Consider the following 15,747-nt stretch of genomic DNA (forward strand, 5'->3'; position numbering starts at 1 on the left):
ACAGACAAATACATTGTTTGGCCTGGAAACACTCAGCCCTGTGGGTCAGTCCGAAACAAAATCACCTGTGGCCAGATTGGTTGGCTACGTGTTCGGTGTGGGGGCCAGCCGGCTTGTGGCCCCCTTGTTCCTTAAGTTCTTCCTTCATCCATCACTTCGTCAATCCTATATTTCAGGAATAAAATTTAAAAAATATCCCGTCAGAAAAAAATGAGAAAAGTATAATTATAGTATAATTAGTCAGTGTATAGCTGTGCATAGTAGTAATAGAACAAAAAGAGAATAAAGTGCAGTGGGCTAGGTATGCACATGCAATATAAGCACAGTTTATTATATTATATGCTAGTTTATAATTTAACTTTGCTAAATTATTTAACTATTTATTACTTACATAGAAACAAGACATTAAAAATAATTTGTAAAAACTCTTAAAGCAATACATCCACACACTAGAAAGCTATACCAATTAATAACCACTTAACAAACAATTATATTTTAAACATCAAATAAAGCACTTTTATTGAATTAGTTATTGCAGTGTGGTGTGTTTGGTTTAAATTCAAAATAGAAGGAGTATCTGTAATATAGTTGTATAAATGTATTAAAATAGCACTCTATTTATAAAATAGAAGAATTGTAGAAAACTAACCATAAACTGTATAGTTTAACTATTAATGTAGAAAGTTGATTTCTTAGAAAAAGTCATTAAGATACTTTAATGTTTATTAAATTTTGCATACGTATTTATAGACCGTATGATCAATTTAATTTATATTGACATATTGTGTCAACAAATATTTATGATTTAATTGACACTGCCATGTTCATGTAAACATTTAGATAACTCATGTATTACGATACTAATATTAGTCTTAGTATACAAAATTAATATCAGTTTTATCATATAACAAATATAATTATTTATTTTTTTACATATAAACAACATTTAACCACAATGAAAAAAAAACATATAACTAATAAAATATGTAAACAAAACAAACATATAAAAATTCTACCATATGAAAAGCCAGATGGTTCAACAACAGGAATAGGCCGCCCATGGTATTCTAATATCCCATTCAAAAAATGCTGTAGTGATATGCCTTCATATTCTAATACTCCATCTCTAAGCAATTCGTACATGCAGATTTATCCTTTTTCTCAGCATAAAATACTATCTGCCGAAGATAAAGATAAAGATACGACCTCAAAGGATATTACTATTGATTATATAGACCAAGAAAAAACAGCAGATTTTTTTACCCAATATTTCACCTCCAGTGTTGAGGATTCTGCATATTTTGAAGATACTTCCAATTCCAATCCCGAAAACCAATGGTTAACTATCTCAATAAATACCAATACCTCCGCATACTCGCATATATACAACAACTATACATCTAAAAATTGTAGTAATTCTCCGAATGCAAAGGTGCCCTGTATAGATAATTCTGCTATTATTGAATCTACACTTGACAACAGCCCAAATGGATATGCTACTATGAATCATGATAATTTTGACATATCCAAAACTTTAAGCAGCTGGCATACAACAATAGACTCAAATAATTTAAAAACCACCCAAGTGAATTCTACAGCGAATGATAATTATGCACCATGCACAGATATATTGTGTATAGAGCATACTAAAGAAGATACTCGAGAGAACTTTTCTAATATTAAAAAGTTAGTTAAAAATACAGTGCTTCCATGTGGGGCTATTCTATTTTTAGGAATGCTTTTTCATGAGATATATTATAAAAATATAGTAGGTATAGTTTTATTATATCTCGAAATATTCTTAAGAATGATAGTATCATACAATTAGACTTAAATCACTGATTTTTTAAAATTAATAATCACTTGTTACATAATGTCTACCATTGTTTGTATAACATTAAATGCAGATTTATTTATAACCGGCCTAATTATAGATGTAGTTCTAAATAATTTTTTAAGTATTTTTATTCTAATAGTAAATATATATATTCTTTAATTGGTAGCGTGAAGAGTTTATATTTTAAAGTATACCAAGTTTAGGGGTTTAAATGAACATTTATAAGATTAATAACCATAAATACTAATTTTATATCAATACACATGTAATTCTTAGAAGGCCGCTAGAATAGCCATAAACATTCGTTAACTTAATTACATAACAAATATTCACTGTATAATACTATTTTTATTAAATTTGTTACTTGATTCTTAGATAAATATTATGTATATCTTCATGCAGTTTCTCGCTGTTTAAAGATGATTTTAAGTAGATTATGATGTTGTGTATGATTTATTTATACCTAGGCATGTTTTATAGCACTTTTTTCTTATAAATCTTCAAAAAACTCCTCGAGCTCTGTTGGCTTTTTCACTTCCCAGCCGGAGACCTCCTCTCCTGCATAAAAGTATAGTTGGTTTTTATAAACAAAAAGGCCATCTATTCTTTTGGCAGGTATCTGTATTCTAGTAGCAGATTTGTACGTTGTTATTCTATAGTACTCGTTGTTGTGTGACACATACAGAGAATTATGTATTTTTTGCACATCTGTTATCTTTCTTATCAGCTTTTTTTCTTTTTTTAAGTCGTTTATGGCTTTGCTTAGAACATATGGAGTTCCATATGCATCTAAAATAACCATTTTATTATCTAACTTGCCTAAGTATCGGATTGGCTTTCCTATTTCATATGCATCTTTTGGCTCAGTTTCTCCTATTTTTGTTTTAAGAAGCATTCCGTCCTCACTTGCTGTGAATATTACTCTTTTAAGTATTACGATGTCAACAATTGCATCTTCGTGCTCGGTGTAGTCATACTGGCTGTCTTCCTGTTTTACAGTAATTTTTCCTTCATAATCGCCATACACCATCATACTTTCGTCTTCAGCTATTGAAAACGCACATGTTTTGGAGAAATCGTCTTTGTGTAGTGTATAAAGAGTGCTCTCTTTTTCCTGTTCACCTGAAATGCTTGTTCTATAAAGTGTGGTGGGCGTAATTATATATACTTTCTTGTCTATTGTTTCTGTGTGTTTGATAACTTCCTTCAAATCAAATATTTCAACATATCTCTTGTCTTCTGGGATTTCTGTTATTTCTGCTGTGCGCTCTTGTTTTTTGAATACTTTTCCATTCAGCAAAACCACAAGCATTTCTTTTCCAGTATGCACAGAGAATATTTCATCTGGAAAAACAAACCGCACTTTTTCTGTGTCATTATTTCCTTTTGCTAGTTTTGGGCATTTTACTGTCATATAATTCTTCTTTTGTGTCTAAAATTTTAAGCTTTTATAAAATTAAATAATGTTTAGCCGCTGTTTCTGCATATGCTCACCTGTCCTATAAAATTAATTATTTGTTACTACCTATGCGCAAATACTGGTTTGCATTAATAATATGGATTGATTAATTGTTTATCTAAAATATCCATCTAGGTGCTGATATATTACTATTATATATTAATAATTGTGTATTAAAGTATAGCAAGCTTTACTTCAATACTGATAATATAACCCGAAGGACATTCTATTTCATAGCCCATCTGAATTTATTGGCACTGATTTATTTGGCAGTTTTATCGACTTCTTTCTCTTTATATAATCTTTCTGTGTTTCTTATACTATTTCTTATTATTTTTAATTTTTAAACCCATTCCTAGTGGAACTATAACAGATTTTTCTACGTACACTTTACATTTCTACAAAATATATGAAGGCATAACACCTGGCACAAAATAAAACAATCCGAAATATATATAATATGATATACCCGAAATTATAAAGAAAAACACTGCGTAGTATTTTCTAAACAGCGCGTATTTGGCATTAGTTCAAGGCTATATAGTTAGTGCTCTATAAAGAAAAGTCCGGAAAATTCCAGAACCATATTAGAAATATTCTAGAATAAACCAGAAGGATAAAAGTATAAAAGAATAAAAAAAATAACAGAGCATGACATACGGGCAAGGACTCAATTCACAAGAACTAACAGAAATTATACAAAAGGCAGAAATCATAGCGAAGGAGCAAAGATCATACACTTTAGACCCAGTGCATGTTCTTGCTGCGCTGCTAGATAGGGGCAGCAAAGAAGTAAAAAGAGCAATCAAGAACAGTTATAGCGAGATAAAGAACACGGTAAAGAATTACATAGAGGGCCAGAGCAAAGCGCTTGGGCATGCACAGCCAAGAATAAACGAAGCTGAGCTGGGCATATTCATAGGGCATATAAAGGAGATATCACAAAAAGAAGGCACGCCAATAAAGGAGGTGCATATATTATACGGAATACTAAAGACGCCGAGTATTGTGCATATACTTAATCAAGTGAATCTTAAAGAGATATTAGACAGAATAGAAAATGTGAAAGAAAGAGAGGACCTAGCAATAGAAGACTTTGCCGTTGACATGATACAGCAGGCCCGAGACGGACTATTTGACCCTGTGATAGGAAGAGACAAAGAAATTCGTGCAGTGCTTGAAATACTGACCAAAAAGATCAAGTCAAATGCAATGCTTCTTGGAGAGCCAGGTGTAGGAAAGACAGCGATAGTGAACGGGCTAGCGCAGTTAATAGCAAATGGGCAGGCTCCTGCTTTGTCTGGGTGTACAATATATAGTGTAGATCTAGGGGCGCTAGTGGCAGGAACAATGTACCATGGGCAGTTTGAGGAGAGGCTTAAAAAGCTAATTAAGGCTGCAGAAGAGTCAAACAGGAAGGTAATTTTGTTCATTGATGAGATACACATGGTTCTTGGTGCGGGGAAGACGCAGGGTGCAATGAATGCCGCCAATCTACTAAAACCAGGTCTTGCGTCTGGGCTGATTAGGTGCATAGGCGCCACAACATACATTGAGTACAAGCAGTATGTTGAGAAAGACCCGGCATTTGAGAGAAGGTTTGTTTCTGTAAATGTGTCTGAGCCATCAGTTGAGGATACAGTTACTATACTGAGGGGGCTGAGAGAAAGGTTTGAGTCATACCATGGGCTGAACATTCTTAATGAAACTTTAGAATGCGCAGCACAGATGGGGCACAGATACCTAACAAGCGGGCACATGCCAGATACAGCGATAACCTTGCTGGATGCAGCTTGTGCATCTGTTAAGGTTGCGTTGGAAAGTGAGCCTTCAGATATAATGAATATAAAATCAAAGATATGGGCAGCAGAGATAGAGAAGGAAGCAATTATATCAGACAGCAAGAGAGATTCAACAATAAAGACTGAGGAGAGGCGGGAGAAAGTAGAGACAAAGATTAAGAATCTGCAAGACAAGCTTGTTCCAATGGAAAAGGAATACTCACGAAGAATGGAGCACATCTTAAAAAGAAAGAAGTTTAAGACAAAGCTAGAGGAGTTGAAGATAAGGCTTGTAGAGGCAGAGAGAACAAGAAACACTGCAGCCGCATACGACATAAAGTCATTCGCAATACCAGAAATTGAGGGTGAGCTGAGAGAACTAGAAAAGACAAACGAGCAGGTCTGCATACGGCCAGAAAACATTGCTGAAATGGTATCCAGCATTACAGGAATTCCTGCAAAAAGACTTACACTAATGGAAAACAAAAGATTGCTTGAATTAGAGTCCAGGCTTGCAAAAAGAGTGATAGGGCAGGAAGAGCCTATAAAGGCCCTAACAAATGCAATCATAAGGAACAAAGCAGGATTTGGCCGTATAAACAGACCAATTGGATCATTCCTATTCCTTGGTCCAACTGGTGTGGGAAAGACCCAGCTTGCAAAATCACTTGCCTATGAGCTATTCGATGATGAAAAAGCAATGGTGCGTATTGACATGAGCGAGTATATGGAGGAGCACTCTGTAAGTAGACTAATTGGCGCGCCGCCTGGATACGTGGGATACGAGACAGGAGGGTACTTAACAGAGAAAATACGAAACAAGCCATACAGTATTGTTCTTATTGATGAGATTGAAAAGGCGCATAAAAGAGTTTCCAATATATTCCTGCAGGTACTAGATGATGGAAGACTAACAGATGGGCAGGGTCGGGTGGTAGACTTTACTAACACAGTGATACTTCTCACTTCAAATCTAGGATCTGGAACTCTCATAGCTGGAATGCAGAAAGAAAAAGTCATGGAAGCAGTAAAACATTTCTTCCCGCCCGAGTTTATAAATAGGCTTGATGGCATACAGATATTCAATCCATTGCGCATAGAAGGCCTCTTCGAGATAATTGAAATATACTTAAATGAAATTAATGAACGGCTAGAAAAGAATAAGCTGCACATAAATATATCTGATGATGTAAAGAGAAAGATAATAGACGAGTCATACAGCATAGAATATGGTGCAAGGCCGATCCAACGATTCATTGAGCAGACAATTACAACTGATATTTCGAAAATATTCTTACAGATAGAAAGCAGTAATGGATACGAAATAATAGCAAGAACACTCGATGAAGAGTGTGCAGTAATTGATGAAGCCCCAGTGTACAAAACAGAGTACTTTGCCTATTACATAGCAGACAGTACCTTACAAAAAGAATCTATTCAATAAATCTCATAATTATTATTTTTACTACATATTTCCTTTTACATACATATATACCCATATAATAATTAAAAAATATTGGGCCATTTACATAAATAATATTATGTTGCTAAAAATTATATAGTTTCTGTTCTCACACGGCAAGCTAACAATTCATTTTATAATTCAATCTACACAACAACCCAACTTAACAAACAAGAATTTATTGACAAGCACCCAGCACAATCTATTTCCTTCTTGCCCGATGTATAATTATAATTTGAGTTATGTGTATATCGCCTAGTTATAATTCAATTCAGTATACCAGAACAATAGCCCGAATTTAAAATTATATTCGGGTAACTTAGTTTAGTGGCAGAACGTCTAATAAATTTAGAAGGCTTGGGTTCGATTCCTAAAGTTACTTGGGCCCATTTATATTTCGAAAGTTGGAACAACCCCATGTAACTAAACTCATGCATGATTTATAATTTGTGGCCCACGTGAACAAACGTAATTGTTAAAAGGCTGATTTCCTCGTCTAAAATTTCTCGCAACTGATACCTTTCATTTCTTCGTATTATAGTGATAATTTATAAAGCAATTATAAACTTTCTGTTATTTGTAATAAATAACAAAAAGTTTTTATACTAATAATTACAAATAATAATATACTAAATAATGTAAATGCACAGGCCTACTAAACATAAAAGTATTTAATTCTAAAAATAAAAACTGGCTCACTCCAACTGCCTTTAAGATTTACATATTTTGTTGAATTCTGTGTTATTAGAAAGATACTAGAGACTAACGCATGTATTGCTGTAAAAAAAAGAGCATAGACCAGACAATAGCGTACCTAGCAAAGTTATATAAATAACAAGCAAATATGACATAAAATACTACACTGTATTATACATTAATACTAATACTATGTATTAACTGCAAGACAAGTTATAGTTTCTTCTGGTATGTCTATTTAGAATACGCTTCGTATAGATAAGAGCCCTTTGCAAGACATATTTCCATTGTTTTATCTTTAAAAAACGATGAGGAGATTTTTAGCCCCTCAATAACATCATGCAATAGTATAGAGCTTCCAATGGATCTTCCTGCCCAGTTTGAGGAGATAGAAGAAACATGAATGTGGGCTCTGTAGAAGGTTGGGTAGTAGTGGAAGTATACCATCACTTGGTCCATTCTGTATTCGTATGTACTGAGCACTTTTTGAATGCTTGCTTGGATTCTTTCAAGGAGAGGAATGTGCTCCTGCCGTAGCTCTCGTATTGTATATATTGCTGGGTCTTTTAGCAGAACAAGCAAGTAGAGTGATTCAGCGGTCTTTCTGTCCCATTTTAAATCTGGGCAAATAAGAAACTCACTGTCTAAAAAAAGAACTTCTTCTTTTCCTTCAGTTATGCAGGGAGTAGAGTGCCCAGCGGACTGGCTGAAAATAGTATCAACCCACTTGCAGTTAGGGCTGCTTCTAAGGGCCAGTGGAAGCACTTTATCGGCATACATACTAGGAGTCTCTCTAACCATGGTATGCTCTGAGGCAGTGTATTTTTTTATTTGTGTTTCTGTGGCAGGGTGTATTATGGCATACTTCACTGCCTCGCTATTTTCAAATGTGCCGCTGCTGTACACATCATTCTCATGTATAAGATGACTTTTTTCAGGATGTATGAATTCCTGGCTAAATGCCACTTTGTTCAGTGTGAGAATTGCAGGCTCATTGTCAATTCTCCCCAAAAACACTTTAGAAATATTTCCGGTCTGTGAGTTTATAATAGACTCGGCCACAAATCTGTTCAATTTATCTTTTTTCTCCATGTAATAATAAAAAAATAAACCAATATAACCCGAAAATAGACCAAAACGCGCCATTACAAAAAGACGCCGCTATAACATAAAAAATGATAGAAGCTTAACAGTGCTATTTGATATAAAAACTAATAGCCAGAAAACAAACCAGCGATTCATGCTAGATGCAGATTCCATGACCGAAGCCATTTATGTTGAAGAGGTATAAAATATAATACTAAAGCGTATAGCAATAGTATAAGTATACTAGAAATGCTCTAGGTATACTGAAGAGTATTAATATGCCTTCTGCACTACAAAAAAGCCAGGGCAGAAGTTTTAGTGCGCATGGCGCATGGTCAGATTGGAGAATACCACATCGGATGACTAAAAGGCAGCAGAGCCGGGTGGTGGTACAATATTAGTGGCAGCGCAACTTGCCGTGCACGAAAATTAAAGAGCCAGATATAGCCATAGCTAATGAAAAGAGTTTATTATTCCTGTTCATTCTCAGCTGTAATATCGGATTTAAGTTTTCCGTAGAACTGCTTCTTCTCAGCAGAGGTTTGGAATCTACCACTTCCAATCTTAGAGGAGGTGTCGACGAACTTGATGTTGATGGTCTCAGCATTTCCGCTCTTGAACTTTCTTCCAACTATCTTTCTAAGGACAAGAACTCTCTTTCTTGGTCCTACTACAGATCCCTTAACCATGATGAACTCGTTGTTTACATATCCGTATCCAGCGAATCCTCCCATTGGGTTGATTGTCTTCTCAGTAAGATCGTACTCTGTCTTGCAGGAGTCTGTGGACTGCCCATCTCCAACTAAGTATACTCTCTTGTTCTGCATGACTCTGTGGTGGAAACCGGTCTGACCAGCTCTTGGCACGGAGTACATGACTCTACTTGGATGCCAAGCACCAATACATGCAACCTTTCTAAGACCTTTGTTTGTCTTTCTTGGGAGGATAGTAGTTCCCCATCTCTTGGTACAACTCTGGAATCCCTTTCCTTTGGTTACTCCAATGATGTCAATCATTTCTTCTTTAGAGAAGCAGTCTGGAGCGGATATTTCCTTTTCAAAGTTAGAGAGAGCAAAGTCAATCTTGTCCTGGATGGATCCACCATTCAGCTGGGACTCCATGATATGGGCCTTCTTGGTGTTAAGTGCCTTAATCTTTGGTGCTTGACTGTGGATTAAAACTCTAATAACATCTGCATTGTCTCTGATGGCCTGGATTTCCTGCTCAATAACTCCATTCTTGTACTTAAGTGGGTAGTTAGAGAGTGCGGTCTTCTTGGACCTGTAGTATCTCTTGTAGTATCTTCTCTTAACAGACTCGTCAATGTGCTCTGCAAGAACTGTCTTGACATTGACCAAGCCTCTTGGGGTCTTCTTGTACCCAACTAATCCGAATACTACACACTTTGGTGTCTCCAGAATGGTCACTGGGTCAATTATTTCCCTCTTGTTAAGCTTGCTGCCTTCTCTCTCTCCCACTCTTAATACGTGGGTCATACCAGCTTTGTATGCAAAGTATGTGGTGAGATGCACTTTCTGTGTCTCATCATCCTGTGGGTAGGATGGAATTCTTGGTCTTATTCTCTCTGCCCTCTTTCTTGGAAGGAATGCAAGAGAACCGTGTCTTGGTGCTTCATACTTTCTATGACTCATACTTACAGGGATAGAAAAAATTTAAAATTATATACAACCGAAAAAAGAAACAACAAAGAAATTATTAAAAATAGATTTAGAAATAGCAATCGTATTCACTGAGAATTACATAGGCGTCAAGCGCATCCCCATAGCAAGGGAGCTATGAGAAATTCTTCTGAAATCATTGCCAATAAAATTTTATTCATTCTGGGCAGTCCAAAGAACTTTTCCAAATGTATTAAATTATAAAAAAGCAGAGCACATCCGCATAAATTAATCATATCCATACGTCTCCACACCACAGCAATACTCACTCTCTGGTGTTATTCAGCCACTTACAGTGAACTGATTCTACCAAAGAATAGAAGCATACCACCTTCAATAGAATAACAAATAGAAAGACTCTCACCCTATGCGCATATAATATAATCCGGTCCGCCTGGAAATACTTTGAACTCTGAAATTCTACTAAGTAACAAGCACTCATTCATTACAGCAGAGGAATTTCTATCATAGGACATAGTGTGCACGTATAGCAACTAAATCAAACCCACTTCATATGAGCCTCCTTCTTGTACAGGACTATTTTATTCATGTTTATATATTATGTTCTTGCTTCCCTTTTTTTCCACAGCACACATCCATATTCGCGTCTTATATGTCTTATACAGTTCTTTAACTAACTCTCTGAAGTCAATTCTTTTGTCGCTTTTAAAATGGAATGTCAACTTATTGCGGTCCCACTGGTATTCAGCACTAACTATCTCCATGGGCAATTTCTTTTCTTTAACCATTTGCCTACAATTGTTTATGGCCGTCTGTTCTAACTCGTTTTGTTCAAGTAGCAAAATCTTATCATTATCTGTTGCAATTCTATATATTTTCTTTGCGTCTAGAGAAGATATATTGTTCTTTTCCGCCACCTCTGATATGCACTCGGGGTTAATTGATTCATCGATGACAGAGCCACAGTCCTCTCCTCTGTCTGCCTCTATTATTACAAAAGTACCTTTGGTAAGAAAAATACCTTTATATATACCAAAACACCTGCATCCACTGCCAAACTGTACAATGCATATACTGCCACCAAAGTACCCACCTGCCCTGCTTGTCTCTCCTCTGATTGTTTCTGCCGCCCTCTGTGCTACTGACTGAAACAAAGCCGGATCCAAAGAGTGCCGCCTAAGATGTGCCAGGCTAGCTTTTTCTGAGTATATCTGGTGGGTTGTTCTAGAGCCAATTGCACTGTGTAATTCCGCCGTATTGTTTATGAGTGGTGCTATCTCTGGTAGAGAGTTGTACAAATTTATGTTATTTAGGGACATACTTCTTTTTCTGCCTTCTTTTTGGTCAGCAAGTGTAGCTGGCTTAGGCGGATGGCTATTTATACTATTCGACCGCGTTCTAAATGAGTTTCCAATCACCTTCCAGTCTTTACTATTCATGTAAGACCAAATATTATCACTGATGAATGGGGATACAGCAAATGAATTCTCTCTGTCTTTCATAAACCACAAATATTATCTAATAAAAAATAAAAATAAAAATAGATTAATTTCTACGGGTAAAAACACGTCAAAATCAATCAAAAACAAAAGAAGTGCAATATAGATCAGATTAAAAGATCAGATAAACAACTTGAAAGGGATATCTTGCTGTTTTACAAGAACTCAGCGCAGTATTTCTTTAAAATAAAGAAATTTCAGGCGAGCAAAAAATATATCTCAACATATCTGGATATATAGCTAGAGGCACAGTCGATTATACTTGAAATATACACTGGAAAAAGAAAAAAATCAACCATTTTCAGGTAATTTTCTATGTTTTTTACTCGGGTATAAAAATATTTGCTGCCTTGGTAACATAGGTTTACTGCACAAAAAGAATAAAACATTAAAAGTTATGTAAAAATAAAAAACTTCTACGGCCTTTTCTGTTAAGTGTTTAAACAAGTTGCTATATATGAATATATATAACTTCTTTAGGCCGTTTTATGTATATTTCTATGTTTTTATGGTGCTAAAATTGATATATTTGATGTTTCAAATTTAATTTTATTCAAATAGCTAAGAAGTAAAATTTCGGGTTATATGAATGTATTGATACTAATTTAAATTACTCCAAATATTTTATAATTAATTTTAATACTGTAAATATTCTATTATACATGTCAGAAGGATTTTATTTTTTTGTATGTAATAACTTCTAGGATATTTTCAATTGCCATAACGAAGTAGTGTGTATAGAGAATACTTACAGATGTATTTTAGACGTATTACTATAGCAATTCATTCAAGGCTAGTTTTGAAGTATTGCCAAAAATTCATCGTATGCAGCCTTTACTGCTGGATTTGATTTAACAATTTCTCGTATGCTCTCTGTATAAAGCATATGCGGCCGGTTCTTGTTAAATGCAATCTTTGCATTTGGCATATCGCACAATTTAGTATATATTTTAATAGTCAGCTCCAATAGTTTTGGAGACTGAATGGTTTCCATCTGTACTAAGACAGAGTTTAAAATCATTGAAATTGCCATAAATCGATCATATGTTTGGCAAGAATATTCCAGCCCTTCCTGAACCGAGATTATAAGATAGAACACCTCGCTTGCCTCTATTTTTGTCTTTTTTCGGCCTAATTCCATATTGCGAAGACATAATGGCACTAGCTCTGTATTTTTGAAGAACTCAATTAAGTGCTCTATCTTGTTTCTTTGTAGTATGCACTTAATTATCCTTAGTGTAATGTACTTTAACTCTTCTATCTCTTCATTTCTAATAGAGGAGTTGATTATTGGATAGAGAAACAAAAGTAAATTTGAGTCAATCGCGTATGATATAAATTTGTCCTCATCTGTTAATAGAATGATTATTTCAAGAACTGTATAGATGTTTTCTGGAAGACATGCTCTTTCCAGAGTTAAGTACTCATATATTGATGAAATATCCTTAAGAAACACGGTTAGAATGCCAAATTCTTGAACTATTCTAGATTTACATTCGGCCTTTTCCGATAGAATAGTACGCAGCTGCTTAAGTGACTCGTCTTTATTTTCATTTCTTATAATGTGGCCGCAAATATCCTCAAAGACTGCAGAGCTATTAGTCATTATAAATAAAAAAATAAAAACATTCTGTAATAAACCCGAAAGAGTTAAGATGCCAACCAGTGCCCCTACTCGAGCAGAAGATACGGCAAAAGACAATCATGTAAACACTTTTATTTTGCTGCAATAAATTATTACAGTCATAAACATATAAGAAAATAATAGTATTTATGCATTTATTAGAATGCAGCATAGTGCATAATCGAGCCTCTAGTCTAATTAATGTATGTATACAAATAGATATAGTGAATCTTAAATAACATGAAATCTTAAATAAATATTCAGGAGATTTTTAAAATACAAATATAGATGAATTATAAAAACAAGCAGATAGAATATATTAAACAGAAGAGGTTTTCTGAGAATGCGCAATAAAAATAATTAGTTTAGTACATCTGAATTTATTAAACATGTTAAAATTTTTATTAATTCTCATCCTTATGAGGCTTTAAGTTAGTTTAATATTACTGCTTCTGTTGACCTAAATCAATACATATGAGATTTTCAGTATACGTGACTTGTAATATGAAAAAATCCGGCAAAATAAACACGTGTATATAAAAGGTTAATACTAGTTTACACTAAGCTTACTGTGTCAATAGTAACTATACCACCTAATTATATTCTTTATTTTAGTAAAACATGTATAAAGTTCTATTTATAGCTGCTTTTTTCCTTGAAGGCTCAGACATACGAAAGCTTGTTCTTTATTTAATCCACGTTGTCCTTATATAGGCGACTTCCCATCATAAATGCTGTTACTCACATATTTTAGCACTTCAAAAATCATCATTTTATTTGGCATTCTGGATCTCACTATTCAAAACCAACATTTATTATAAACCACTGAAAAGCATTTATAGCTTCATAGGAATAGCCAGAAGAATATTTTAATTTTTCATGTGCGTTATACCTTTCTGAGTTATTGAAACATTTTGTATTTAGTCAGTCAGTGTTTAGGAATATTTTTAGATGTAAAAATATTTATTGAATAGTGCCATGACCAACCGGTGGCAGCTGATTAGAAGTCCATACGCATTCTAATAGGCTTTAGCACGATGGCAGTGTATGGCGAATGTGTATTAAATCATTGTTTTTTCATTATTGTATTCTACTCTCATATTAACTTAATATAACTTGCTTGCTGCTCGGGTATCAAATTTTAAATAAATTAAAATTCTGGAGAAATGTCAAATACAACAAATAGACATAAAAAAGATAATTTTTTATTTGAAAATGCATAAAATAAGGAAGAAAAGGCAAATAATTTTTGGAATATTACATATCTTACTAATAGCAATGAAAAAGGCCAGTACTCAAGGCATGCCGTATGCCGAGATTATTAAAATTCATGAAATTGAAATTATGTGTCAAAATTCAATACGTATAGCAATTTCTTTAAAGGGGGCGCTTAACCTACTTTACCCGTATTTCATAGAAGAAAAATTAATTATGAAAGAGTATTATGAAAACTTAAAAAGCAAAGAAAACCAAGAAAATTCTTTGGGAGGACTGCATACTCCAAAAAAATCTATTAATATACTACCTAATATAGTGAAAAAATTTATGCCAATAAAAAAGAAAAAGCGTTTAATACTAGAAGAGTACTACAATATGTGCAACGCAGCCTTTCTAGACATGTTTATATTTGAAAATACTTCCGTGCCAAATATTGTGAATTCAAATTGTGATAAACCCAGCAGTGCCCATGTAGAAAATACCGTTATAGTTATTAACAAGCGCAAAAAATATTCATTTTCAAATTTTCTTGCCGAAGAAAAAGTTGAAAAATATTCGAATTATATTCTTGCTTCGCTGTTTCTTCTTTCTGAGGGAATAAAAGTTCCAATAAAAATATGTTCATGCAAGAAAAAACAAGAAATAATTCTTATTCTAACGAACTACCAAAAAACAAAACCAATCTTTCATATTGAAATAGACAGAACTTTAAATAAGTACTTGCCGGATGTATCTAGAATATTCAGGCTATTTAAAAAATATACAAAGATCTGCAAGTTACTGAAGCCAGAACAGAGAAAAGAGCCAAGTACATTTGATGAATTTAAAGCAAATGAATTTTTAGGCTCTCTAAGATTTCTAATAAGGATGTATATATATAAATTTTATACAAACTGTGATGAGCTTAAACTATTTTATATTGAAGTAGACAGGATTCTCTCGGATATTGTGATTAATACAATGACTCTAACTATACCTATGGATTCGTTTGCTATAAATCAATGTGCAGACTCGCTGTTCACAGAACTATTTGAATTCACACTTGATGGGTTCTATAAGTCAGAGAAAGAATTTGAAAAGATATATAAAAAAGTGTATGAGGAAGTTAATAATGAAGTTAAAGTATAGCATATTAAAGCAGCACAGTATAGAGTAATTAAATTCATGTAGATCTCGTATACTGCGAATTATAGTACTAATAACTATATATTTATGCATAGTTATTTCACAAATATTATAAGAACTAATTCGGGTTATGAGAAGAGAATATTATAAATAAAATACAATATTTAAGACACTTCTATTATATAGCCTATTAATAATGGCAAAGAGACAAAATAAAGACTAGGCTGATTAAAAACCTTCCTTCTATTGCAATACCCCGAACTAGCTTGCTTAAAGCAGCTATGTTTATAATATATAGTAGACATTGTGCAATGATATAA

General features: G+C 33.9%; 8 protein-coding genes across 8 annotated transcripts; 3 read left to right on the plus strand and 5 right to left on the minus strand.

Annotated features, from left to right (window-relative positions):
* Window positions 1-955: 955 nt before the first annotated feature.
* Window positions 956-1,828, plus strand: NEPG_02527 (uncharacterized protein; the record flags this gene model as incomplete). The annotated part of the gene is made up of 1 exon (XM_013204900.1): window positions 956-1,828. The coding sequence occupies one exon, from the start codon at window positions 956-958 to the stop codon at window positions 1,826-1,828; it is 873 nt and encodes a 290-aa protein (XP_013060354.1).
* Window positions 1,829-2,213: 385 nt separating this feature from the next.
* Window positions 2,214-3,251, minus strand: NEPG_02528 (uncharacterized protein; the record flags this gene model as incomplete). Its single annotated transcript, XM_013204901.1, has 1 exon — window positions 2,214-3,251. The coding sequence occupies one exon, from the start codon at window positions 3,249-3,251 to the stop codon at window positions 2,328-2,330; it is 924 nt and encodes a 307-aa protein (XP_013060355.1). The 3' UTR covers window positions 2,214-2,327.
* A 696-nt stretch (window positions 3,252-3,947) lies between these two features.
* NEPG_02529 (heat-shock protein) lies at window positions 3,948-6,521 on the plus strand (the record flags this gene model as incomplete). The annotated part of the gene is made up of 1 exon (XM_013204902.1): window positions 3,948-6,521. The coding sequence occupies one exon, from the start codon at window positions 3,948-3,950 to the stop codon at window positions 6,519-6,521; it is 2,574 nt and encodes an 857-aa protein (XP_013060356.1).
* A 902-nt stretch (window positions 6,522-7,423) lies between these two features.
* On the minus strand, window positions 7,424-8,327 carry NEPG_02530 (uncharacterized protein; the record flags this gene model as incomplete). Its single annotated transcript, XM_013204903.1, has 1 exon — window positions 7,424-8,327. One exon carries the CDS (start codon window positions 8,325-8,327, stop codon window positions 7,470-7,472), a length of 858 nt encoding a protein of 285 aa, XP_013060357.1. The 3' UTR covers window positions 7,424-7,469.
* A 464-nt stretch (window positions 8,328-8,791) lies between these two features.
* NEPG_02531 (60s ribosomal protein l3) lies at window positions 8,792-9,973 on the minus strand (the record flags this gene model as incomplete). The annotated part of the gene is made up of 1 exon (XM_013204904.1): window positions 8,792-9,973. The coding sequence occupies one exon, from the start codon at window positions 9,971-9,973 to the stop codon at window positions 8,792-8,794; it is 1,182 nt and encodes a 393-aa protein (XP_013060358.1).
* Window positions 9,974-10,522: 549 nt separating this feature from the next.
* NEPG_02532 (uncharacterized protein) lies at window positions 10,523-11,463 on the minus strand (the record flags this gene model as incomplete). Its single annotated transcript, XM_013204905.1, has 1 exon — window positions 10,523-11,463. The coding sequence occupies one exon, from the start codon at window positions 11,461-11,463 to the stop codon at window positions 10,543-10,545; it is 921 nt and encodes a 306-aa protein (XP_013060359.1). The 3' UTR covers window positions 10,523-10,542.
* Window positions 11,464-12,127: 664 nt separating this feature from the next.
* NEPG_02533 (uncharacterized protein) lies at window positions 12,128-13,066 on the minus strand (the record flags this gene model as incomplete). The annotated part of the gene is made up of 1 exon (XM_013204906.1): window positions 12,128-13,066. The coding sequence occupies one exon, from the start codon at window positions 13,064-13,066 to the stop codon at window positions 12,254-12,256; it is 813 nt and encodes a 270-aa protein (XP_013060360.1). The 3' UTR covers window positions 12,128-12,253.
* Window positions 13,067-14,299: 1,233 nt separating this feature from the next.
* NEPG_02534 (uncharacterized protein) lies at window positions 14,300-15,430 on the plus strand (the record flags this gene model as incomplete). Its single annotated transcript, XM_013204907.1, has 1 exon — window positions 14,300-15,430. One exon carries the CDS (start codon window positions 14,300-14,302, stop codon window positions 15,428-15,430), a length of 1,131 nt encoding a protein of 376 aa, XP_013060361.1.
* Between the last annotated feature and the right edge of the window lie 317 nt (window positions 15,431-15,747).

This window comes from Nematocida parisii (genome assembly GCF_000250985.1).
Source record: "Nematocida parisii ERTm1 unplaced genomic scaffold supercont1.8, whole genome shotgun sequence".
NCBI classification, from domain to species: Eukaryota; Fungi; Microsporidia; genus Nematocida; species Nematocida parisii.